The sequence below is a fragment of the Dendropsophus ebraccatus genome, chromosome 6, assembly GCF_027789765.1.
Source record: "Dendropsophus ebraccatus isolate aDenEbr1 chromosome 6, aDenEbr1.pat, whole genome shotgun sequence".
Classification (NCBI taxonomy): domain Eukaryota; kingdom Metazoa; phylum Chordata; class Amphibia; order Anura; family Hylidae; genus Dendropsophus; species Dendropsophus ebraccatus.
In genome coordinates, this window is record NC_091459.1 from 115722492 (window position 1) to 115748579 (window position 26088).

The following is a 26088-nucleotide window of genomic DNA, read 5'->3' on the forward strand; positions in this document are numbered from 1 at the left end:
ATACCCAAATAAGTCAAGTAGGTTTAGTTCTTGGAGTATTATTTGTGTATCCACTACATTAAGGAATCCATTTATTAAATCCTGAATTTCCTGCCTCCCCAGTGAGAGATGTCCAGTTCTAGATATAACGTATATGACCTGTTGGCTGTCTGTTTTATATGTAATGTAGTGTTACCTCTGTGACCCTTTATGACTTGGCTCTATAACATTGTGTTGCAGGACTTGAAGAAACCTTTTGATAAGGCCTGGAAAGACTATGAAACAAAAGTGTAAGTCAGTGTCTTATGGTACTCACCAAGTGAACTGGAAAGAGGGCCGTTCATTCTATCATCTCTAATTGTCTCTTGTGCTATTATACGTCCATGAATGCACATAATCCCTCACATACTCCCAGGGGATAGGCTCTTACCCAATATAGTAGACACCGTAAGATTGCAGGATAGCTGTATATATGTTATACATTGTATAACAGCTCCTTGTTGCTGTTCCCTGAGGACAGGCTTCAATGGGACTGCAAAACTAGTCAGAGCTCCAAGACAGGTCAGGGGTGGACAGATCATAAGATGCCCATACCTATTAGATGAAAGTCTGTAAGACAGACTAACTAATGTGTATTAGGATCTGCTGAGTGACCCTTTCCTGACAGCAGATAAGGAGAAAGAAGGATCTGAGATGTTGGATTACAACTAGAGATAAGCGAACCTGGAGCATGCTCGAGTCGATCCGAACCCGAACTTTTGGCATTTGATTAGCGGTGGCTGCTGAAGTTGGATAAAGCCCTAAGGCTATGTGGGAAAACATGGATATAGTCATTGGCTGTATCCATGTTTTTCAGACAACCTTACCACTTTATCCAAGTTCAGCAGCCCCAGCTACTCAAATGCCGAATGTTGGGGTTCGGATGGACTCGAACCCGAACCCGGTTCGCTCATCTCTAATTACAACATGACCAGTCTGAAGTTCTTCCAGGACAGAAACTGTACGACTTATATTAAAATACATATATTGAAACCTTGGATTACAAGGAACTTGTCTGAGGGTGTTTTTGCATGATAAGCTAACAATTTAAAAAAGTAATTCGATAAGGGAGCGAGATTTGGTAAGGGGGTAGAAAGCCCTCTTATTTTAACCCTGATCAACTTTGCCGGTGATCAGATACCTCCTGGCTCTGCTCTGATGCCCACTCACATCAGGGACCCTGTAGAAATGTGGAGATCCTCCTGTGGAAGCGAGCAGCTTAGCTTTATCTCCTGTCCCTGCTGCCGGAGGACTGATGCCCCTATTCCACGAGTCGTTTGGAGGAGCAAACGAGCGCTATTAGCGCTCGTTTGCTCCTCGTTCCCCGCTCGCTGCCGCCGCTATTCAACGCGGCGTCAGCGAGCGGGTGAGTGCGGGAGGGGCGGCGGGGAGCTGCTGGGGGGGCTGCCTGGGGGATCGCTGATCGTCCGGGCAGCCCATAGGATATAGCAGCGCCTGCTGCCGATGCTCCTATTCAACGGAGCGACGGCAGCAGATCGCTGCTATATCAGTCGCTTGTTTTTCAACATGTTGAAAAACAAGCGACTGCAACGATCAGCCGACATGAACGATGTCGGCTGATCGTTGCACTCTATTCCACGGGACGAATATCGTTCGTAGCGGCCGATATCGGCCGAATACGAACGATATTGCTCCTCTAAACGACCCGTGGAATAGGGCCTTGAGTGTGAGTGAAGCTGCGGCATCCCTCTACTCCGGTGTTCGGAGAGCCTAGACCCTGCGTTTACAGACATAACCCAAGCAGCGAGTGCTTTAGCTCCCCAGTGCCTCGCTCGGACATCTCCCTCTGCTGCCGTACATGTGCCACCTCCATTTTGCTAACATGTGACGCTGGATGGTGTGTGACCGCAACTTATTTTTGCGTTGTCTGCATTTAACTTATTTCTTATGGGAAAATTTGCTTTGATATGAGTGATTTGGATTACAAACACGATGCCAGAACGCATTATGCTCGTAATTAAAGTTTCACTGTATATGTATCATCAGGGCCGACCCTGGTGGCTTCTGCCTGCCCTTGGTGTTGATGCAGAGATTTAACCAGTCAAGGCATGTAGGGGCGGGGAGAAGCTGCCAGGGACCACCTCATTGATTCTTGGTTCTGGCAGAATGAAAGTGATGACAGGTTCCCTTTAATAAATATCATTCTCCTTCTCTGTTTTTTATTATTGCATCTATAGAATTGCCTTCCTCTGATTCCCTCATCTGGTATAATAACAATCATAATTTACTATGAACTTGCTCGCCATCCGGATAATTTCCCCGTTGGTCTTGTCTATCTTGTTTAGTCATCAGAAGTTTATGGAGGGTTTTCGGCATTCTATGTATGTGTACGGCTGCAGGTTGCAGTGTGCTGTATGTGCATTTCTCTTTGTTCAGTCCCTGTATGTGACAACCAATATGGGATGTCTTGTAATAAAGTGCATGACCGACATATGACCCTGTATTCGTACACCAGGGACCAGTTAACATCACAGCTCAGTACACACATGTAATGGGTCACAAAGTGACTAATAACCCTTTAATTCCCTCATCTGGGCTTTCATGCTTGTGTCTAAACGTGTAAGACTACTAGGGAGAAACCTGACAATTAGGTAAAGCAGCGAGTCAGAATGTATTATATGATTTGCATTAAATGACCCATACAGTCCTACAGCTATTGCTTCCCTGAAGAATTAGAGTCTCCAAACCTGAGCGTAATTTATACAAAAAAAGGGTCAATGCATAAAACCAGAAACCATATTGAGGGGCAATTTTGATCTCTTTTAGTCTCTATAGGTCTATATGGCCAACAGCTTACATTGGTGTACCTGTCATATCAAAAGATTTCTGAAATCCTCCATGATTTTGTTAGATTAACCCCTTACAGTACTGACAAAGTGATTGTAGTGCTTTCAGTATTGCTGTTATTGACCCACTTAGGCTGAGAGCACACTTTTTGCCGCCCCCCCAAAAAAAGATTGAAAATGGATAGATTTGTGACTTAAATTATTTAAAAAAGGGTCATAACACATCTGTCTTTTTTAACGTACACAAAAATGTGGTCAACTACATTTTTGTGTACGTTAAAATATGCATGGACAATGTGCTATGGACCGGGATTCATAAGTCCGGGCCCCCTAAGAGTCCTCTAGTTATTGCTCATTCTCTACGTTTCAAGGGATGGGACAGGAGTTGTGGTGTTTGCCAGTAGTACACACACAGGGTCTGTCTTTCCCCTAGTTGTCTGGCCAAATTGAAGACTGGGTTGTGGTAAACCATAGTAACCATTTAAGTTGCTTGCCAACTGTTGGCAGAGCTTGCCTATATTAGTGGGGCCACTTTTATTAAAGAATTTTCAATAAAAAACAAACCATAATAAACCAAAGCATATTAACAGTAACATAGTAGCGTAACACCATGTTGGATTTTTAATACTTTCATGTCACCACTTCCAACCTCCATGTGCAAATTGAGAGCTATTTCTCCAATACTCCACTCCCTCATACATGTGCATGAGGGAATCGCAGTGCAGCTAGTGAATTAAGCCGCGACCAGACACCTCTGGTGTGAGAACAGAAGGTTTGTACCTTGAAATTAACCGTACCCTACTGTTCTTGTTCTTTGATATCTGCTGTCGAGGTAAAGTCAGGGCACCCCTATACACAAAATACGGTTGTCAGGTTCAGTCATCATTTACGGAGTGTATACAGTACTTTCCACCATGTTTTCATCTTTCTTATCTCGGTCTATGGCCGCTATACAAAGGCTTCTATGACGATAAAAGAATCTGATGATCGGACCTAAGTGAGTCATGCTAGGAAAACACAGCGCAGCAGTAGACTGGCTCTTCGGCCATTGTCCTTCTCTATGCTGTAAACCTTCAATGTGTCTGTCGTAGTTCATGTTCTCCTGTCTATACGTATGGAGCCACTTCAGAGTGTCCGTACTCTGTGATTTGTGGTTGTATGGTTGCTACATCTGTAGTGAGAGAGTTTTTTTGTTCTTCTTTTTTTCTTTTAGAACTAAAATAGAAAAAGAAAAAAAGGAGCATGCGAAGTTACACGGGATGATCCGTACGGAGATCAGCGGTGCAGAGATAGCCGAGGAGATGGAAAAGGAGCGGAGATTCTTTCAGCTGCAGATGTGCGAGGTAAAAGGATAGATTATTTCAGGGCAGGGGTCTGGAAGGTCCCATGAATGTCTTGTCTGACTTTATTATCCCTTTCTATGCTATGAAATGGTCACATGCCGCATTTTGATGCTCAGATTGCTAATAAAGAAATGCTCCACGGACTCTTTTGGCATATTTGTATTTCCCAGGGGGCTATACACCTAGGTTTTTACTATGTTGCAGCGGTTGCAGGAACTTAATAAAAAAATGTACACTTACCCATCCCTGTGCCCCTGCAGCGCCTCCTTACCAATATCTGACAGCCAATAACCTCCAGGAGCTCTTGCAAATTGCAACATCACATACCCATGGGGTGGGACACTGCTGCAGTCACTGACTAATTGACTGGCTGAGCGGGTATTCCACCAGCCGGCTGTAACGTACCAGAAAGCTGGCCAAAAATAAGCATATCGAGAGCAGCGCTGTGGGGGCACTGGGATGAGTAAGTATACTTTATTATGTTCCCACACCCCTCTTCCTACCTGTGATTTTTTTATTTTTTTTTTTATTTCATGGGACTTCCCCTTTAAATCAACGAAAACAAACAAACTAATGACATGTCACATTGGTCAGGGCCTTAGCACTCATACTCCAACTGACCGCTAGAATGAGCTACAAGAAGTGTGTATGTACATAGTATAGTATGTGCATTTTGGTTGTATCTGCAGAGAGAGAAGTACTTAGGTGAGCTCTTCTCTCCTCAATTGTTGTAGCAATCAAACAGGTTTTCATACTTCTGTTTGGAGCACCACTCCCTCTCTACAAGCGCAGTAGTAGAATCCCATCACATCTCATAGATCTTTATAAAGGGGGGGCGGCTATCAGCTGATCAAGCTGCTGTCTTTAGATGCCTCTATAAAAGAGATACACTTGGGAGTCAGGGCACGACTGGATGCCAGCCTTGCGTTATCCTGTGTGGCATAAGCCTTTGTTTCTCAGCAGCACAAAAGCCACAGGATGCCATTATTAATACAGTATTAGTCTTTGAACTTCCTATAAAAGCGATGTTATCTTACCGAGCCGAAGAACAGAAACAAGATGTTCTCTTTTTCTCTGCGCCGGGTTCATCACGTCCGTAGCCGCACGCTTTTCTATGGTGCGTTTACTCTTTTATTTGTGCGGCGGTTGCCCAGGTAATACGGCAGCTCTCTGGCTGGCTTGTTTTATAACAATATTGCACATTCATGCGAGTGACAATGGGTCCCCGTCTCCTGCTTGTCACTTGTAATCATCCTTCAGGGTTGACGAAATCTAACAAGACTTTATCATTTTGGAAACCTTAAAAAAAAATAAAAAAAATAAAGTGTTCTTTTGTGTTTTGCATCTGACAGTACCTGCTGAAAGTCAATGAAATCAAGATAAAGAAAGGAGTGGACTTGCTGCAGAACCTCATCAAGTACTTCCATGCACAGTGCAAGTAAGCTATGCTTTATACACCTCATCCAGATACTTACTGACCTGGTTTGTCCAGGTTTTGTCACAGCTACAACTCATATACAGCTGCATTAGTGTGACCCACATGCGTCATGTCCTCCTGCGGTAGTCAAAGATGATCGTCATTTACTCATCAGGGGAAAGGAGTTGCTGCAATGCCAGACACAGGCTGTGAAGTGGTGCAATTTGTGGATAAAAGCCAATCATTTTTCTAAACCCAAATATCCCTTTTAATTCCTTAAAGGGGTATCCCCATCTTACAAAGTTATCACATATCCATAGGACACTAAGAAAAACAATGGAGACTGGGGTCACTGTTCTTGACCTCACAGGGGTCTTCAGTGGTCCTACCCCTAGCGGTTAGATATATTTATGGGGACAGGGAATAACTGTCAGATGGGGATACTGTTTAACCTTGTACATGGTGCATTTATAGGGCAGGAGCCTTAAAGTGGGGCTCAGGCTAATTTATTTTTCTTAAAAATAAACTGATTTCAGAAAATTATATAGATTTGTAATTTTTTTTTTTTGGAGTCTTCCAATACCTATAAGCTGATGTATGGCCTGCAGAAAGTGGTGTATTATTTGCAGTCTGACACAGTTCTCTCTGCTGCCACCGCTGTCCATGTCAGGAACTGTCTAGAGTAGTGCGGTAGCAAATCCCTATAGAAAACCTCTCCTGCTCTGGGCAGTTCCTGACATGGACAGAGGTGGCAGCAGAGGGCAGTGTGCCAGCCTGAAAAGAATACACCACTTCCTGCAGGATAATAAATAGTTCTAAATAGAAGTAAATTACAAATTTTTATAACTTTGACACCAGTTGATTTGAAAGAAAAAACTTTTTACCAGAGTTCCCCTTTAAGAAAGGTATGCTTGGGAGCCAAGTGCTCTTCATGCCTGTAGGCTGACAGCTTTGATGGTAATAGAAGTTCAGCAATATTAAAATGTCTGCACCCATGAAAGGAATAAATAGCAAAAAAAAACACAAAACATTTTAGACCTGTATGTAATAATGGACTGTAAATACATGAGGCCACATTTGTAAAGCTTAGGTTAGACGACCCCCTACTATGGGTGTTTTTCTTAGTTATTTCTAAGTTTAGTATTGTAGTTGAATCTCTGGAAGAAGAAAAATGTAGATCATAGAGTCCACATCACCAAAGGGTGATATAATAGGAAAAAAGCATGAGGTGTTAAAAAGATCAGGGGGTGCAGATAGCGGAAGGTGTCAGCTTCCCGCACAGCCTCCTATTATATCATGGCAGCCGGTATGTGAGAATTCTGCGGATATGTGAATACCTCACCTGTCTGAAGTGTAAAAATATCCCAGTGTGACTGGTTATTAATAGTGCTGAGAAATATCAGTCATGTAACAGCTTCTCCTCGCCTTCCTGTGTCACCCATCAGCCCTTACAGAAGGAATTATTATTTTTTTTAATATACTGCAGCCAACCCTTTGCATAAAGGGTTAAATGAGAGGTCTGGCAAAACATTTTATTACAGTATTGTATTGTCCCCCCAAAAGTTATACAAATCCCCAATATACACTTATTACGGGAAATGCTTATAAAGTGCTTTTTTCCCTGCACTTACTACTGCATCAAGGCTTCACTTCCTGGATAAAATGGTGGTGTCACTTCCTGGATAAAATGGTGATGTCACGACCCGACTCCCAGAGCTGTGTGGGCTGTGGCTGCTGGGGAGGATGATGGCAGGGGGACACTGAGGGACACAGGGCACTGGAGGGACACTGAGCATCCCTCTGCCATCATCCTCTCCAGCAGCCACAGCCCGCACAGCTCTGGGAGTCGGGTCGTGACATCAGCATTTTATCCAGGAAGTGAAGCCTTGATGCAGTAGTAAGTGCAGGAAAAAAAGCCCTTTATATGCATTTCCCCTAATAAGTGTATATTGGTGATTTGTATAACTTTTGGGGGGCAATACAATACTTTAATAAAAGTTTTCGACTAACTTCTCCTTTAATTACTGACCAGTATAATTCAGCGGTGGTCAACCTGTATGTGGCCATTGACTCCATAGGAGGGCCTCACCATATTCAACCATACACATGATTTAACTAAGACATTTTTCCACTTCGGTTTTTCATTGAAGTATATAGGTTTAGGTGTATACCAGTTGCCATCACATGATCGGTGTAAAACTGATGAGATATTTTGCCAAGATGCTTTTCTCGCTATCGAAATTATTTTGGATAAAGTAGACATAATGGCAGGCACCATATGTAGAGCTTTTACCCAGCTGAAACATATCCAGACTTACAAGAAACGATAAATCCTGTGTGATAAATAGCACAATGTATGAGTAATGTTTACATGATGTAAGTTCTCACAAGCTGTTCATTACATGTATAATTCCTGGGAACCCGTCTGGTATATGAGCAATCATAGACACCACTGACTCTATCTAGGCGTATAAATAACCAGAGTCGTGATCTTAGGGTATATACACCCAATATTTAAAGGTGCCTTACTAAAACCACAGCCAACACCACCACCAACATCCTGAGTCCCCTGATGATGTAGACAGGAACCAGGTGAAACATGTTGTAGATTAAAGCACATAGGGAAAGGGTGAGGATCCAGTAGGTACCTGGGGTATGCAGTATAGCACAAAGAGAACAAAACTTGAAGGTTAGGACTAGCTTTGGTGCCATTGCTGTTTTCCGTCACCAAAACTGTGATGAGATTTCTGACCCTTTAATGCCATAGACTTCTTATTGTCTTTAATAATGCATAATGCTGAGTACACAATGGCTGCCTTGTTTCAGTCATCACAATTATCGATTTAATAATAGTCCTACTTATACTTGGAGCGGCTTCTTAAAACTTGGCACCGTCTGCTGGTTTGTACTTTAGTTTATTAAAAATGTTGGAATATAAATTCTCTTGGAAGCTGTAATACATTACATGCCCTGTTTGTCTATGGGAGGTTTCCAGTAAATGTTTCCACGCAGCACATGTTGGTGGGTGCCCTGATGTCACAAAGCAGCTGCAGGTAGTTTCCTATTAATTCTTATTACACGGCATGTAGATGAGGTTTCTTATGCCTATGAGTACCAGACATAGTTGTCATTGGAGTGCTTATTTAGCCATCAGTTCTATTTTTTTCCCTTACTTACATTGTTTAGTGGGAGAGTAAGAACGCTCTATACACACTATGCCAAATTTGGCGGCGGTTTCATTTGACACTCACAGATGATGTCTGTGGAGATAACCAACGTTTGTCCGACATGTTTTGAGGGTATATAGCAGCCTTATGCGGGCACGAATGTTACTCCATTTATCCCTTATTTGTATATTCCTATTAGTACAGCACCACTCCTAAATAAAACTATTTGTAATATGTTCCACTATACTTCTATTTAAAAATGTGAACTTATCAGCTTCTGTAAGTCCTACAGGAAGTGGTGTATCCTTTCCAGCCTGACACAGTGCTCTCTGCCGCCACCTCTGTCAGGAACTGTCCAGAGCAGTAGTAGCAAATCCAGTAGAAAACCTCTCCTGCTCTGGACAGAGGTGGCGGCAGAGAGCACTGTGTCAGAAAGGAAGGAATAACCAACTTCCTGCAGGGCATACAGCAGCTGATAAGTTCTGAAAGGTGTGCATTTTTATTTTTACATAAAAATAATGTACTAATCTGTAAACCTTCCTGACACCTATTGATTTGAAAACTTTTTTAATTTCTGATGTACCCCTTCAAGGAATAGTTTTCTTCACAATTTTTCCTATATATTTTAATTTGGCGCCATTGAAGTGCTTCCACACTGCGTACCGACTGTATATACTACAAATTCCATGTTATTTTACACACATTTATTATTACGTTACTTTATTGTTTGTTTCCATCTGTTTTATGCTTTACATCGTGATCTCATATCATCATTGAGGGAAGTCCTGGCTTATTCTTCCCATGTAGTTATTATACATCAGAAGGAAACCGGATCCCACTGTGAGAACACGGGCAGGAAACCTCAAAGAAATGTAATTAGATGCGTTAATTTATGGACGTTGTTATGTGCGGCTAATTTGTAGCCTTTCGTTATTGGGAAGTCCCTTTTTACAGGGTTTTTGCTATGTGTTCAATGTATGAAAATACTTATTAGTACAATATTTTCCTTTGTGCAGCGCCAGTCACGCTGAGCCCGCCGTGCTGATCCGATGGAGAGCCGGAGTGACAGCTGAATAGCAATACACTATTCATATCACAATGAGACGCATCAGTCTCCAGGACATTGCATACAAAACGTCATCCCTTCCTTTTAGTCGATAATGTACTTACAAATAATATTCCTTTGGAAAGGCATGTCATATGCTATTTATTACTGTCAGATGAATTTCCATGCAGTCTGCAGATTATTCTTAAAAGGGCCATGAAACTGGAGAAAATTCTACATAGTCCTGAAAACAGGGACCGTTTACTCTTGGCTCCTCCATTTTTGATCAGTGCCAGCATTCAGAAAATAAAAAATGACAATCTGGTTCACCGATTAAAATTTACTTGTCCTCTATCCGCAGGTTTGTGGGGGGTCCAACCTCTGTGCCCCTCGGAGATCCTTGGCTCTATTTTAAACAAAGAAGCTGGGGACTGATCTGGAGATCGCCGGGGGGCATGGAGGTGGAACCTCCCGTGATCACTTACTTGTCCACTCCCCTGTCCCCTATGTATAGTGACACCATATAGTGCCCATATAAATAACTGCATACAGTGATCATTTCATTATTACAGTGTCAGTAGGCCAATTTAGGGCCGTACAGTGTCCATATCAATATTACTATAGATTACCTATAACAGTAGTTCCCATCCCTGTCATTGTGATGTGGGAAGTGGTTGTCGCAATGTGATGATGCCATATGGTGCCCATTTTTGTGGTTGTGATGTAAGAAGGTGAGGGTGCTGTGATGAGTGACTAATGTCATATACTACCTATCTCTGTGATTGTGATGTGAGGTGACAGGGTGGGTACTGTGGTGAGGGGCTAGAGCCAGGTAGTTGCCATGTCTTTGATTGTAAAAGGTTGGGACCAGTGTTGAGTGAACTTGCTGAACTGTTCGGTTTGACAAGAACAAGAAGGCTCGGCATTTGACTTCCGGTGTCTGGAGAAGTTGGATGCTGCCCTAGGGAGTCCTAGAAAACATGGATACAGCCTGTATTCCTAGGCTGTTTACCCGGCAGTCCTAGGGCGGCATCCAACTTTCCCAGCTGGCGAGAGTCAAATTCCAAGCATTTAGATCCGGAGAACATTACCAAACCTGAACAGTTTAGCGAGTTTTCTCAACACTAGTTGGGCCTAATGCCATATAGTGCTAATCCCTAAGGGGTATATCATGTAAGGTACATTTTGGTAGTCGTTTAAAAAGACAGGGTTAATATACATTTTAAAATTAAACATACTGAGATGAAAGCAGTGAAGCGGATGGAAAAACACAATGTGGGCCTGGCCGAACCAGGATAAAATTATCTAAAATAAAACGTTTATCCAGCAGAGAGAGAGGTTAAGGAATGTACCTCTACAGTAGACAGTACTGTCTTCTGGGAGTTGTAGTGCCTTCTCAGGTAATGACTAGTTTGCCTATGTCTATTATGGTTAGAGAGCTCATACATCCCAGACAGTATGGGGGAGTATTCCTGTTAGTTTGCAGATAACTTGTCTGCGTGTTCTGCCCGAGGAGGAGAGATGATGACCTAACTATAACGACAGTGTTCACCGCCACCTGTATGATAATTACAGAACATATACAATATAGCGAGCGGGCGCCCCGCAATCCTGTACACAAAGGACGGCTACTACAACATGTAATTACTGAGACAGTAGTATGGGTGATGCACAAGGACACGGTGCCTGGCTTACGGTATGAATGCAGGATTGTCATGGTCGTCTCTAATTAAAAGTCCACATACAGATGTGAGATCACCGCACGGTATCATGTGGCAGGCTTTCTGGGAACAGACAGGTGTGACATGCCAATGTCTGTCCGTTCAACGAAGCAGAAAACGTGACTCATCAGAGAAGGCTAATTCGGCTTAATAGAGGTAGAGTGACCATCAGCCTGCCACCATATACGTGTGTGTATGTATGTATGTATGTATGTATGTGTGTGTGTGTGTGTGTGTGTGTGTGTGTGTGTGTGTGTGTGTGTATATATATATATATATATATATACACACACACACACACACACACACACACACACACACACAATGTGTGTGTATGTATGTATATGGGTGTGTGTGTGTGTGTCTGTTTGTGTGTGTATAAACACATTGGATAAGACCTGCTCTCCAGACACCGCTCCAGATTCTATTGGTCGTGTGGCTTTTTTTGGCTCAAAAATGTCTGCATAGACTTCAGTAGGTGGGAAAAAAAATCTGTAAACTTGTTGGTGTTAACTCTGGTACCCCCCCCCCCCCCCCCCAAAAAAAAATAATAAAATCACAAAAAATGGAAGGAATAAAACACCAAATAATAACGATTATTGATTAAACAGAATAAATACAATAAGAAAAAAGGTTAAAAAAAAACAACACACCGTGCAAAAATTGTGTGTGTTAAGCGTTGTACAAACTGGTCCCTGTCTTTAAAAACTAAAAAGAAGTGGGTTGGCAGGCTTTCCTTTTATTAATATGGCAGTTCGGTGCACTGGGAGTGGTAAAACAGCCCTTGGTGCACCAATCTGCTCAGCAGCCTTAATATTCATTAGAAGTGCACATTTTTTAAGTAATACAGAGCTCTGAGGGCAAGAAAACTACCTTCTTCCTCAGTGTCTCCTATTCTCTGGTAATAACAGTAGGTTAGATTTTGTTAGTTTCTGCTGTTTCCCTTTAAATGATTGTCTTCATCTGCAGTTTTTGATCCTACCCCACAATGATGCCCCAGTGTTACACCATGGGGCATGCTGGTTATTTGTCTGCAGAACCAGGGCAGCTGCTGGTTATGGCCCCCGGTTCCCCTTGACCGTGGTTTTGTCCCTGTAGCCTTATAGTAATCACTTTTTTAAGGCAAAGCTTTAATTGTTATGTCTAGTTGACAGCTGATAGTAATCGATCAGCCCATTTGGTGCCCCGGGGCGGTGTAGGGCAGCGTATCCAGCGCTCATCAATATACTGTAATGCTGTCAATTCTAATATAATGTCCGTCACCTAGCGGCGTCCTCTGCCCCCAGACACTTAGCGTTTGCTCTTATAGTGATTAGATTTTTCTTGCTCTCCTCCCAGCTTCCATTATCATTGGCTTTTTAGTAAATCCAATTCTTCTGCTGCATTTCTAAACTGGAAATCTAATCACATAAATGGATCTGATAATCGGATTACGGCCTCTCTGATTTACAGCGTGCTGCTGCCGCCCCAGGAGGCGGCAGGAAAATCATTCCGAACATGATTCTTTTTTTTTTTTCTGGGTTGTTGCATTACAGTCGTCCTGGAATAGCCTCGGATCTAGCAATGTATCCTGTACACTGGCTGCTTACTTCACCTGCCCTGGGCTATATGTTTAACTCTTCAGTGGCCAGCTAGTTTCATCCCTGCATTATTGTTCTCAAGGTCAAAAACATATATGGTGTGTGCCTACATAGGGTAGGATGTTGCTTAAGTAGCAATTCCATAATGTAATGGTATGTAACTGTATCCCATAAGAGATCCAGTCGCATAGCCAGTCCAGTCAGTAATCTGTATCTTACTTACAGGACATTGGAAACTATAACCAGCAACTCCTGGGTCTCATACACATGGCGGTATTATGGGTCCTGTACCATATCTCTCCGTGCCTCTGATTTTATCTTGGCACACCAGATTTTTCTTATGAATTCAGTAGTGGATTCTGTAATATGAAGGGAACACTTCCATGGATTCAGTATACTGTATTATTATGGTAACAGTAATACTTATGGATTCAGTATACAATATTATGGAGTTAATGTTTCTCCTATGGATTTAGTATACAGTATTGTGGAGGTAACACTTTACCTATGGATTCAGTATACAGTATTATGGATGTAATGCTTCTCCTATGGATTCAGTATACTGTACTGTATTATGGAGGCAACACTTGTATAGATACAGTATTATAGAGAATTCTTTGTCTATAGATTCGGAATACTGTATTTTCTAGGTAATGCATCTCCTATGGATTCAGTATACTGTATTATGGAGGTAACACTTCTCTTACAGATTCAGTATACAGTATTACAGAGATAACAGTTCGCCTATGGATTCAGTATACAGTACTATGGATGTAATTCTTCTCCTATAGATTCAGTATACAGTACTATGGATGTAATTCTTCTCCTATAGATTCAGTATACAGTACTATGCATGTAAGGCTTCTCCTATAGATTCAGAATACAGTACTATGGATGGAAGGCTTCTCCTATAGATTTAGTATACAGTACTATGGATGTAAGACTTCTCCTATATATTCAGTATACAGTACTATGGATGTAAGGCTTCTTCTATTTTGTTGTCTTACTAAAACACCATACAACACACAGGAAAGGGGATCTGCCACCTCAGTCCTGCAGGTTTATCCAATCCCCCCCGTGCAGCCATAGCGAGCCTTTGTGATATACACTCACCGGCCACTTTATTAGGTACACCATGCTAGTAACGGGTTGGACCCCCTTTTGCCTTCAGAACTGCCTCAATTCTTCGTGGCATAGATACAACAAGGTGCTGGAAGCATTCCTCAGAGATTTTGGTCCATATTGACATGATGGCATCACACAGTTGCCTCAGATTTGTCGGCTGCACATTCTCTGTAAACCCTAGAGATGGTTGTGCGTGAAAATCCCAGTGGATCAGCAATTTCTGAAATACTCAGACCAGCCCTTCTGGCACCAACAACCATGCCACGTTCAAAGGCACTCAAATCACCTTTCTTCCCCATACTGATGCTCGGTTTGAACTGCAGGAGATTGTCTTGACCATGTATACATGCCTAAATGCACTGAGTTGCCTCCATGTGTTTGGCTGATTAGAAATTAAGTGGTAACGTGCAGTTGGACAGGTGTACCTAATAAAGTGGCCGGTGAGTGTATATGTACGGTACTTGTATTCATAGTAAAATAAGAATTCTAGAGCATCTTTTTAGCAGTCTGTATTGAACAGTTCCTCTGTTAGTCCCCCTGGAAATGTATGACTCATTCCACAACTTATTCTTACCCTTCCCATTCACTCTCATATGTTTCCAGGAGGAATAACCCCAACAATGCAAATTTTGTGGGGTGTACAGGAGCGGACAGGTCACAAGGGCTGATACCTTCAAAGAGAAACAGGTTCAAATGATCAACTTTGCGAGAGTTGCCACCTAGCTAATTGAGACTTCTGTATGTTATAAAGGCCTTGAAGAGACTATACCATGCTTGCTCAAACCTATTCCACAGCACTGTTTCCACCTGTTCCATAGAGAATGAATGGCACGCTGGCCACCAATGTACAATGTGCTTTATTCAGACTATAGTTTAGTGGGGGTCCCAGCATACGATCCGCTGTGGATAGGGGGGGATACCGTCATAAGGCTGATATATACCCCTTTAACACCAGATCACTTTTCTAGTGACAGTGATCAGCTCCTCTCTTGTATAGTTGTTTCTCTAGTGTCACCGGAAGTAAGGTTCCCTATTCATTTAACCATGAAACCACAAGTCTTGTCAGTATTGTCACTGGCGAGTCCGGTTTCCTGGTTAGTATATTGCGGTGTGTCATTGTATCATGGTCTAAAACCACAAGTGCATAATACACTTTATATTATGTATGTATGACATGACTGTAAAGAGTGTTTCTCCCTAGAAAACTCGATTCGATGTTTATTACGGGGTAGTCACTTAGCTTTCCTAGTCCTGATAGGTAACTACCTGATAACACTGCAGTATGGGAGCACATGGGCTAATGCTATAGGACAAGGCCTATAGCATTGTCTCCAGTTCAGGTGTGGTTTGTAATTAAGCTCCATTTACTTCAATGGAACTGAGTTCCAAACCCCACCCAATCTGGAGACAAGAGAGGGGGAAAATGTGGCCATGTTTTTGTAGCGCTTGATAACCCCTTTAAATCTTGTTGATGGACAGGAGTATGGAGATAAAAATTTTTTTTAAAAGTGCGCCCCTAATCATGATGACTAGTCCTATCCAGCTTTGAGCTCATGTACAGTATATAGCCCTGTTTTCCTGCTGACAAGATTTCTAGAACAAGCCAGGAGAAGCTACGGGTGTTCTCTCCTATCAAGATGGACTTCACTAGTCGACTATAGGCAAGCTCTTCTCCCTGTTTGTTGTAGTGATCCATGGGTGTCCGAAAACCCAAACCCACACCAGTCAAAAAGGTTGCGTGTCCCAAGGATGTGTCAAAAAAAAGTTTTGTCTTTTTTGACTTTTTTTTTTTTTTATGTGATGAGTAAATGTTACATTTTGCCTCCCTATCATGTGACATCATTATCTTTAGTAATTGGCCACCACGATCATGTGATTTCATCACCCGAACAGTGAATTTGAATCTGTTACAAAGCGGTATTCTATTTCCCTGGGATTGGCCTAATCCGATCATTCTGAGCATTTGCACGTTTCAGTTAAGACTCAATACTTTTTAATGGCTTGATGTGAAAATCTGTAAGTGTAATCCCGGCCTTGTTATCCCTCCTGTTTACACTATCACATTACCGCGGTCACCCCTCTCTAGTATTCCAGGTTAATGTTAAGTGCAGGTCAAGAGAGAGCAAATCTGAATGGTGAACCTCATCCAGCACTGAGGACACAGTATGGGGGATGGGAATATGTATTGTCGAGCAGTGGAAAATTGGTATAGTTTATCCGTACAGATGCTTTGGTCTGAAGTGCTGGTGACACGCTGCATGGACTATAAAGCTGCAGCCGTATATAATTGCCTTCAGGATAATTTATGTTATTGTTTAAAAACTGCTTGCTCCGTCCTTTACGTTGATGCGTTCCAGATACCATCACGTCAGACAGATCGCTCTGACCTCGGCTCACGGGTCTCATTTTCTTCCCTTTCAGCTTTTTCCAAGATGGACTGAAAGCTGTCGAAAACCTCAAACCTTCTATTGAGAAGTTATCTACAGATCTGCACACGGTAAGTCCAAGGTTGGTTGTTCTATAGTAGAAGTCATTGGTATTTGCCCATATTGTGAATATCAAAGTGAATATCATTTCATTTAGATGGGAACAAAAAAAAAAACTGGCAATGTGAACACAGACATGAGGCTAGCCTACATCAAACATGTCCCCTATAAACTACTCCCTTACATATACCCTATACAGCACATTTCAGGTTACCCAACATGGAAGAGTTTACTGCTGGATTGGAAGACAAAGTAAAGGGATTAGCTAGGGTTGGAAAAACAGTGCCGCTGTGTGTGGTATCAGGGAATTAAGCTAAGTTATAATATCATGCTCAACCTGAGGAAAGGTTTGGTGCTACTGCTGAAAGAATGCAGCAGTTACAATTTTATATATTTATTTTTTTACATTTTTGGATAATCTCTTTACAAACGAGATCCAGGTCACCTGTGTAAACATTGCCTTTTCCCTGGTGTCCGCCAGATAGATAGATAGATACATAGATTGATAGATTGATATGGCAAAGATGGATATGGGATACATGTAAGTAAATATAGATAGATGGATATATATATATTAGATAGATGGAGGTAAATATAGAAATAGGAGAGAGAGGGATAGATGGATGTAGATATGGGATAGATAGGTAGATGGATATGAGAGATAGATAGATATGGGATGGATGGATATGGGATATATTGATATAGCATAGATATATATGGGATACATATAAGTAAAGATAGATGGATATATATGAGATAGATAGATAGATAGATAGATAGATAGATAGATAGATAGATAGATATGGGTAAATATAGATAGGTAGATATGAGATAGAGGGAGAGATAGATGTAGATATGGGATGGATAGAGAGTTATGGGGGAGAGAGAGATAGATAGTAGGTTGATGGATATGATAGATTGATGGATATGGGATACATATAAGTAAATATAGATAGATGGATAGATATGAGAGATATGGTTGATAGATATGATAGAAAGAGATAGATAGATAAATAGATATGGGTAAATATAGATAGGTAGATATGAGATAAGAGAAGGATGGATGGATAGATATAGATATGGGATAGAGAGAGATAGATGTAGATATGAGATAGTTAGAAATCCAAAAAATGGGTAACGGCACTCCGATGTAAAGTGAAATCAGTGGTTTATTACAGCTCATAGGAAAAAATAGCAACGTTTCAGTGCCACAATCAGCACCGTTTTCAAGCTAAACGGTGCTGATTGTGGTGCTGAAACGCTGCTATTTTTTTTACATCAGAGTGCCGTTACCCATTTTTTGGATTTTTGGATATCGCACTTACTATCCATAGTGCTGGGGTGCTAGATAGATGGGTAGAGATAGATAGATATGGGCTAGAGATAGATAGATATGAGATAGATAGATAGATATGGGGTAGAGAGAGATAGATATGGGGTAGAGAGAGATAGATATAGATAGATATGCACTCAATCATGGAAATAAAAACAGCATGATATTAAAAAGGAAGCATTCACATTAAGTTCTAGGAAATGTTGTCCATTCTCCTTCTGTGGAATGATTGATTTTCTATATGACAGAAGGTCAAAAACATTTCTGCCTCCTCTTCTCCGTGTCCTAGAACAACAAATGATCCATTGTAATGGTCAAGAGCTGAACTATATCATGTGCATTTCTTGGTAAAGTTAAACCCTTGATATATACTTGTATCCATAATCGTCACCTTTATGGTGCGTTCACACCTACAGGATCTGCAGCTGATTTTCTGCAGCAGCTTTCATTTAAATAACTGAACATAGCATCAAATCTGCTGCAGATCCTGTAGGTGTGAACGCACCCTTACAGGGGACTGACATCCTAAAGTGTGAGGGTAAAGAGGCAGCTACCATGTGGGCATATACAAGTCCCTGTAGACAGTGCGCTATTTTCTAGTTGTATATTCTGGATACTGGCGTGTATACATAGACAGAGCCTGCCGCTCTCGGCCATCGTCTGGGCTGCAGATTTTTTATATTTCCTTAGCTTTTAGCTATAATACTGTAACTGTAAAGCGGCGGTGGGGCCGAGACGTGTGGGCTCCACCGCAGAGATCCGAGTCTTAAGAGGCTTCATTAGGAGCTGAAGATGTTAATGAGGATGGATATCATTTATATTTCATACTTGATCATTGTGGGACCAAGAATTCTTTTAATAAGCAATTATAGGAAGGAGGTGATAACCAGCAGCCATAGTGTGGTCCAGTCATCTGTAACTGAGGCTATTGCTGTATTATGAGAAGGTAGAGAATATTCTAGTATAGGTTATGTTTCTGGTCCTTGGTATTTGTAACACCTTCTTGCTGTCAGTGACTGAAAACTTTCCTATACACTCATGGGTGAAAACATGTACATGAAATACTTCTTCTCACAGCTTTTTTTTGTTACAGATTTAAAGGGGTACACCAGAGAAAATATTTCTTTTTTTAAATCAGCTGGTGTCAGAAAGATATACAGATTTGTAAATTTATTGTGCTTAAAAGCACTCAAGTCCAGTACTTATCAGCTGCTTGATGTCCTACAGGAAGTGGTGCATTCTTTCCAGTCTGACATGCTCTGTGCTGCCACCTTTGTCCATGTCAGGAACTGTAGAGGTTTGCTATGGGGATATTTTACTGCTCTGGACAGTTCCTGACACGGATAGAGGTGGCAGCAGAGAGCATCATGTCAGAGTGGAAAGAATACACCACTTCCTGAAGGACATACAGCAGCTGATAAGTACTTAAAGGCTTGAGTGTTTTTTTTAACAGAAATCATTTACAGATCTATACAGCTTTCTGACACCAGTTTAAAAACTTTTTTCCCGTCCGGAGTACTCCTTTAAGAATCATCTAGATTTTAAGGGGATATTGCTGAAATATAAATGTAAAAAAAGAGAGAAAAAATACATATATGTAAACCATGGTATAATAGAACATGTACTTATTGTATCAGTACAATCCGTTTGAACATGCTGCCTACATTTCCATAAAAAAGCATGTATAAAAAAATTTAATTTAAAAAGTTAATGTTTTTGTACCTATAATTTTTTTTTATGTTATTGATTTAACAAATAGGGATCCAAAATACAGTGGTGCCTTGGATTACGAGCACAATTAATTCTGGGACTGTGTCATCTAAATCTACTCCTAAACCAAAGCAAATTTTCCCATAAGAAATGACTGATATGCTGACAATTGGTTCCACACCCCAAAAATATATATATATATTTTTTTAATTCTAAATAAAAGTTACTGCACAGTATAGCAATCAGCATGTGGAGTATAGTGTATAGTCAGTGCATAAACCTAAAAAAAGCAGCATCTTGTAGATACAGGATGGAACTGCAGATCCACATAATGCAGTAGCGTAGTACAACAGGCTAGAATAGAGAACAGGGCTGCTGTCAGACGTCTGTGTGGTCACATGACAGCAATGGGGAAGGGGTTTGTGTTCAGCATGGACCAATCAGGAAGTGAGAATCACAGAGCTGTGCAGGAGGACAGTGACAGAAACTTTATATACAGCAGTGTGTATAGCTGAGTGTAAGTGCAGGCACATTATAGCAGGAATGGAGAGGATGGAAAACACAAGGGCTGACAGAGACTGCAGGGAGTATGAAGGAATGAGCATTGCAGATGTGGGCACATAGATACAGCACTCTGTCCGGGGAGAGAGGGGTTACAGCTATGAAGAGATTACCTCCACAGTCCTGTCTCCTGATGCAAGCCCCAACCTGAAGTTGATTTGCTATCATTTGGAAGGTGAGGGAGAATTCCTGGGAACAGTGCTGTAGACCCCGCTATGCAGACCATGCCCCTCCCCCACTCCCCCTCCCACCCAGTACAGGGAGCTCTTAAACCAAAGCAATGCTCTTAAACCAAGTTACAATTTTGAAAAACTGTGAGCTCTTACAAAATGCTCTTAATCCAAGTTACTCTTAAGCCAAGGTACCACTGTACAGGAGTTTCAATTAGCCTTAAAGCTTTGGAACCTTCCATTAGACCCATATGTCTGTGATGTATGCTACTTGAGATGAGCAAACCTCTAGCACTCTGGTTTGTCCAAACCTGCCCTAAGGGCCCTATTACACGGGCCGATTATCGTGCGAAAAATCGGTATATCATTCGAATTTAAATGATAATCGTTTTGTGTAATTGCAGGCAACAATCTAAAAATCGTTCGTGTGTCGTTGATTTAGATCTGAACCTAAAATTATCGTTAATTGTTTGCTAATCGTTCGCTGTAATTCCACATTCGTCCGCTCAAGTTCCGCATTTGTTCACTAATCGTTCAGTGTAATTGCACATTGTTCATTGTTTTGCTGGGATCAGATAGCAACGATCGCAATAACGTTCGTAACTAACGGCCATCGTTCTATGTAATATGGTGAATGATTTCAAGTTAATGATAAACAATCTCGTTTGCGATTGTTTATCGTTAATCGTTAAAAATAACACTATATAATAGGACCCTAAGGCTGCCTGGAAAACATGGATACAGCTATAGGCCATAGGCTGTATCCATGTTTTCCAGGGCACCCAAGGGCTGCATCTAACGTCTGCAGCCACCGGTAATCAAATGAACCATGCTGAGGTTTGGGTAAACCCGAGCGTGCTCTAGATCCGCTCATCTCTATCTACTCATCTACTATAAGGGCATGTGTCACCCATAGGCTCGCTCCTGTTTTAACAAAAACATATGCAGTGCCGTCTACCTTTTTGTGTGATGCCTCTACATACAACTGCACTTTTCTATACAATCAAAAAATTCTACATACACAAAAATAAACCATCCAAATAGAGGCCACAAGAATACAGTTCACTCTTGTCGAGACCACAGTATAAATGTGTATTAAATATAAGACAGGCACAATAATATAAAGTATATCTGCCTCTATGCAAAACCATATAAATTTAAAATTTTTATTATTGCAATTAAAAAATACATGTAATAAAATGACTCACTTGACTTTTATTGCTCGGTTTATGGCTTCTGGGTGCTGTGTTTGCTGTACGCAGCCTAAAGTGGATCAGCCTGGAGTCCATGCGGTTTACTACTTAAATGTAGGGGTCTATACTGGCTGTATTACATAAGGCGCTCATTGGATAATATTGCCCTGTGTACTGGGACAAAGGAACAGCAGACGAATGAGCGACGCTTGTGATCAGGTCATTTTGCCTTGGTAAAAATTATCCTCTCAATGTAATAGGGGGTGTGCGGCCAACAAATGATGGAAAGAAATGGTCACACCATCCCATGATCCTTCATGCTGCCCTGCCTGAACAATGGTTTAGTCGTGTAAAGATTCGTCAAGGGTACGTTCACACACACACACCCGATCCGCAGCGGATTTTCTTATAAATAACTGTACACCGCATCAAATCTGCACCATCAAATCTTCTGCGGATCTGCTGCGGATCCTGTACGTGTGAACGCACCCTTAATGAGCGCTTGTCATCAGGACCTGCTTGGCAGGTAATACAGCCCTTAGGCCATGTTCCCACATGTACCATCCTGAATGTGGCCCAAACCACTTCCACATTACTTCACCAATATCAGTGCGGGGTTGCCGGCTATTGGTAACCACATAGGGGCATAATGGTATTCTAATACTGAGTGATCAGACTTGAACACGCTCAAGTTGCACTCATCTCTAGTCACCCGTCATCCCGTGGAAGCCTTGGTGGTGGTGTGGATTAAAGGGGGTTGTCCAGGAAAAAAATAGTTGCTTTTTCCTTTTTTTTTCTCCCATAAATGGAACCTCTTTTGTCCTCTGGTTAGGTGTGGCATTAAAGTTTCAGTTCTTTGAAGTGAATGGAGCTGAATTGTAATACTATACACAACCTGTGGACAGGGGTGGCGCTATTTTTTCAAGAAAGTAGACCGTAGCCCCAGTAACTCGGCCAGGATTTTTCTCAAGCACTGATCTGTGGCTGAAGGCCAGGAGTTCACACAATGACCTCCGCTGACCTTCTATTCTTCCATTTTTCCTTGTAACCTGGCAAACTAAAAAACACAGCTAAGTGATGCCCTTCCTGTCACAATCGGTAAACGTCTTGGGGGAGAAATCCTTTGTCAGCACGGCTGCATACTGTATGTGACGTCCGCTCTATCCCTGTGGTGCCAGTGCATGTTTACAGAAAAAACAGGCAGAAATGTCTCTGAGCAGCTGTGAAAACCGCGCTACTTGCTGATGCCACCATTTCCTTGCTTTTCGTTACTCAGGTTTCTGCAGGTTAGGTGATAATTATACAGTCGGGCGAGGTCGGGGTTGTGGGATCACACACCAGAGGTTTACAGCGAGATGTCCTCACCCTCTGCCGGTGTCAGGGCTCGGTGCAGCTTACTCCACATAGTTTCCCCTATGTTGTTCAGGACCTGGTACTTTGATTAAGCTTGACATCTGAATATTGTATAGATGGATTGTACAATACATAATCTAAATTCTTCAGTCAGTAGTCCGCCAGAGATCTGGGGTTTATGGGGTAGGAGAATGTCAGTGGTTCACAAGTAATCTACTCAAAGTAGTGAGATTTAAAGGGAATGAATCACATATATATATATATATATATATATATATATATATATATAATGTATATGTTCTATTTTCTGTAGATAATTATGGAAGCGGCCATCTTGTTTGAGCTGCTGTTAATAGCATATAGAGCATCCACATTTACCATAGGAAAAAATAGTTTAGAGCAAAGTTTTTGATTTGTGTAGGAGAGTGTTCTGGGCATGCTCTGTGACCTGTGCTTAGGTCATCATAAAGGGAAGGTAAGGAGGTGAGCACTGACCATGACCTATTGTGAGTGACCTGATTCCATCAAAAGACATGATTATCAGAAACAAGCGTTGCTAGAAACGCTTATTCGGCCGGTGTAAAAGTGCTAGTGATCAGCTTAAGAGCGGAAAAATGATTGTTTACAAGCCACACATCTCCCAGATGATGTGCGTTCGATAGCAATGGCCGCAAGAATGATACAGGGATTGTTCTTTGGGGCCAGCCTTTCGAATAATTATGCCATGTAGAGGCACTTTAAACAAGTGCTGATCTCGCTGCTTGTCGCTCATTTGCGGCCGCGCACAGCCCAAGGTGAAAAAGAACTCTTATCTATATACTGGTGTATCTTTTCACTTTAAATGCTGCATGTGATCATAAGGAGACTACTATGAAGTTTCCTCTATAGAACAGGAAGTGTCAGCTTATTAGTAGGTCTAATGGCCAGAATGGAAACTGCAAGATTATTTTCTTATACTGATATTGATGTGGACAAAAAATAAAAAAATTCAATACAACAAAAAAAATTTTTTCAAACATAGGTCAAGTGAATTTCTCTTACAATGTGGTTTTATTTTATATGGATTATAGTCTATATCTATATCCTGTCTCTGTTATTTCCTAACAAATAGATCACGTAATACGCTGAGAAGAGATTATTTATTCTCCCCTGCACATGGGGACCGGACCAGGGCTTTGGGTCAGTGGGATTACTTGGATCAGGTCATTACTAAGGCAGCCTCTGAGCCCTAAATCGTACATAGTAAATAGGATCTTGTGCTTCAAAGAGCGGCAGCTAGACGGGATTAGCCATTCCTAACAATGTCTGTTTATCTGTGGTTTTTGCTCGTCTTATACCCTCGGATAATTTGTTCCTTGCAGCTGCTAATGGAAGAGATTTGACTGCAGAGACATAAATATGGAGTCACTATGTCCGCCCTGCCTCCTGCCCTTTGGGGTTTTTCCTTCTTGGTTTGGGATTAAGAGTTAATCGAAGTTTCCTCATAAATCTTGCATTTAATGTGTCTTGTTTTTTTCTTTTAGATGAAACAAGTGCAGGATGAAGAGAGAAAACAACTGAGCCAGCTAAGAGACATCTTAAAGACCGCACTGCAAGTGGATCAGAAGGAGGTGAGCTTGTGAGGCCCCAAGTCATCTTCTAGTTGCTATAGAGCGTTCTAGGTTACCAAAATGGTGTTCTATCACAGCAACATATAGTGTTTAGCTGATTAAAGGGAATCTTGTTAGCTCTAGATCATGCTGAGAGCTGCAGATAGCTGATGTGGAGATTTAACAAATGATACCTGTCTTTATCATGTTTAATTCTAACCTTGAGCGTCCTAGAGGCTGGGCTGAGCAGCAGCTTGCACACCTCTTCCCTCCCCACTCTTCTCTATCCTGCATGATTGCTGTACAGGGTTTGACTTCCAGCACTGAGCCTTGTAGATTAATCTTGCAAGGCAGGGAGGGAGGAGGCATGCATACTGAAGCTCAGCCTGGCCTCTGTGACTCTTGAGCTTAGTTGTAGAACATGATTTTATACCTTTGCAAACAGCCATTGGCTAAGGCTGCTTTTTTGCAGTCCCTCATTTTCATCTGTTTAATGAAAAAAAAAATGATGAAAAAATGGATGCATTTTTGTGCGTCCTTTTTGATCCGTTTTTCCATTGACTTCCACAATAAAAAAAAAGGTTTAAAATGCATGCAAGTTGTGGGTGTGAACCTAGCCTAAGAGAAAGGTATCATAACTTTTATCTCCCTATCGGCCCATATCTGCAGCCTTGAGAATGATATATAGCTGATAGCATCCCTTTAACATTCCCCCCCCCCCCCCCCCCCCCCGCACCATAGTTCTTTCTGGCATATTGCCAGGGCATGCCATCACTTACAAATCACTGGCTAGCTACCTGCTTAGATCCCCAGGCCATAGTTAGTGTCTTAGTGTCATGTGTTGACGGTCGGTTGGGAGAGCCTCATACACCTTATGGTGGGTACAGCCTACAAAAGTATAAGGTGTATGAGAACCTTCAGCTGTTATTTTTAAAAAATAGAAAAACTTTTGACATGTCAAAGATGTTAAAACATTTGATTGGTTGGAATCTGGGTTCACAGGTCACTTAAACAAAAGAGAAACACTCACCAAAGCCCTTTCCTCCCTGTTTCTCCTCTCCCTGCAGGAGACTATCTCTATAGTACTTTCGCCTACCTGTTCTAGTGATCAGTGGGGATCCCAGCTCCCAATCACCAGCACCCCAGACACATTTTGAAGTACAAAGGACCCCCATTCTGACACCATTACTTATTTCATTGATGTAGATGGATTGCCATAGTGCATTGGTCAGCAAACCACCCCTCCTGTCCCATTGTCTCCCCATTGTGTTTTCTCTGGGCGTACCTAAGTGACTGAGTAGCTCCCAGCTCTTTACCTGCACTGTTACTCATGAATGTGTTTTCTCTTTCTCACAATGCTTTAACCTCTTGTGACCGAAGTCTAGAAGAGTAAGTGTGTTAATGTCCTTGATTTCCTGCAGTGCATGTGTCACCAGTCAGTGTGTCCATCTTGCATGTATTGTCCCCCCG

The 26088-nt window shown here is 41.7% G+C and overlaps 1 protein-coding gene across 2 annotated transcripts in view; it reads left to right on the forward strand.

Annotated features, from left to right (window-relative positions):
• The window catches only part of ASAP2 (ArfGAP with SH3 domain, ankyrin repeat and PH domain 2), a 120739-nt gene that overhangs the window by 66873 nt on the left and 27778 nt on the right, over positions 1 to 26088 (forward strand). For both annotated transcript variants that reach the window (XM_069975706.1, XM_069975708.1), the window contains exons 5-9: positions 220 to 269; positions 4039 to 4168; positions 5521 to 5606; positions 16645 to 16720; positions 24553 to 24639. In XM_069975706.1, the coding sequence (XP_069831807.1) occupies positions 220 to 269; positions 4039 to 4168; positions 5521 to 5606; positions 16645 to 16720; positions 24553 to 24639 (429 nt within the window). The remainder of the gene's footprint in view (positions 1 to 219; positions 270 to 4038; positions 4169 to 5520; positions 5607 to 16644; positions 16721 to 24552; positions 24640 to 26088) is intronic.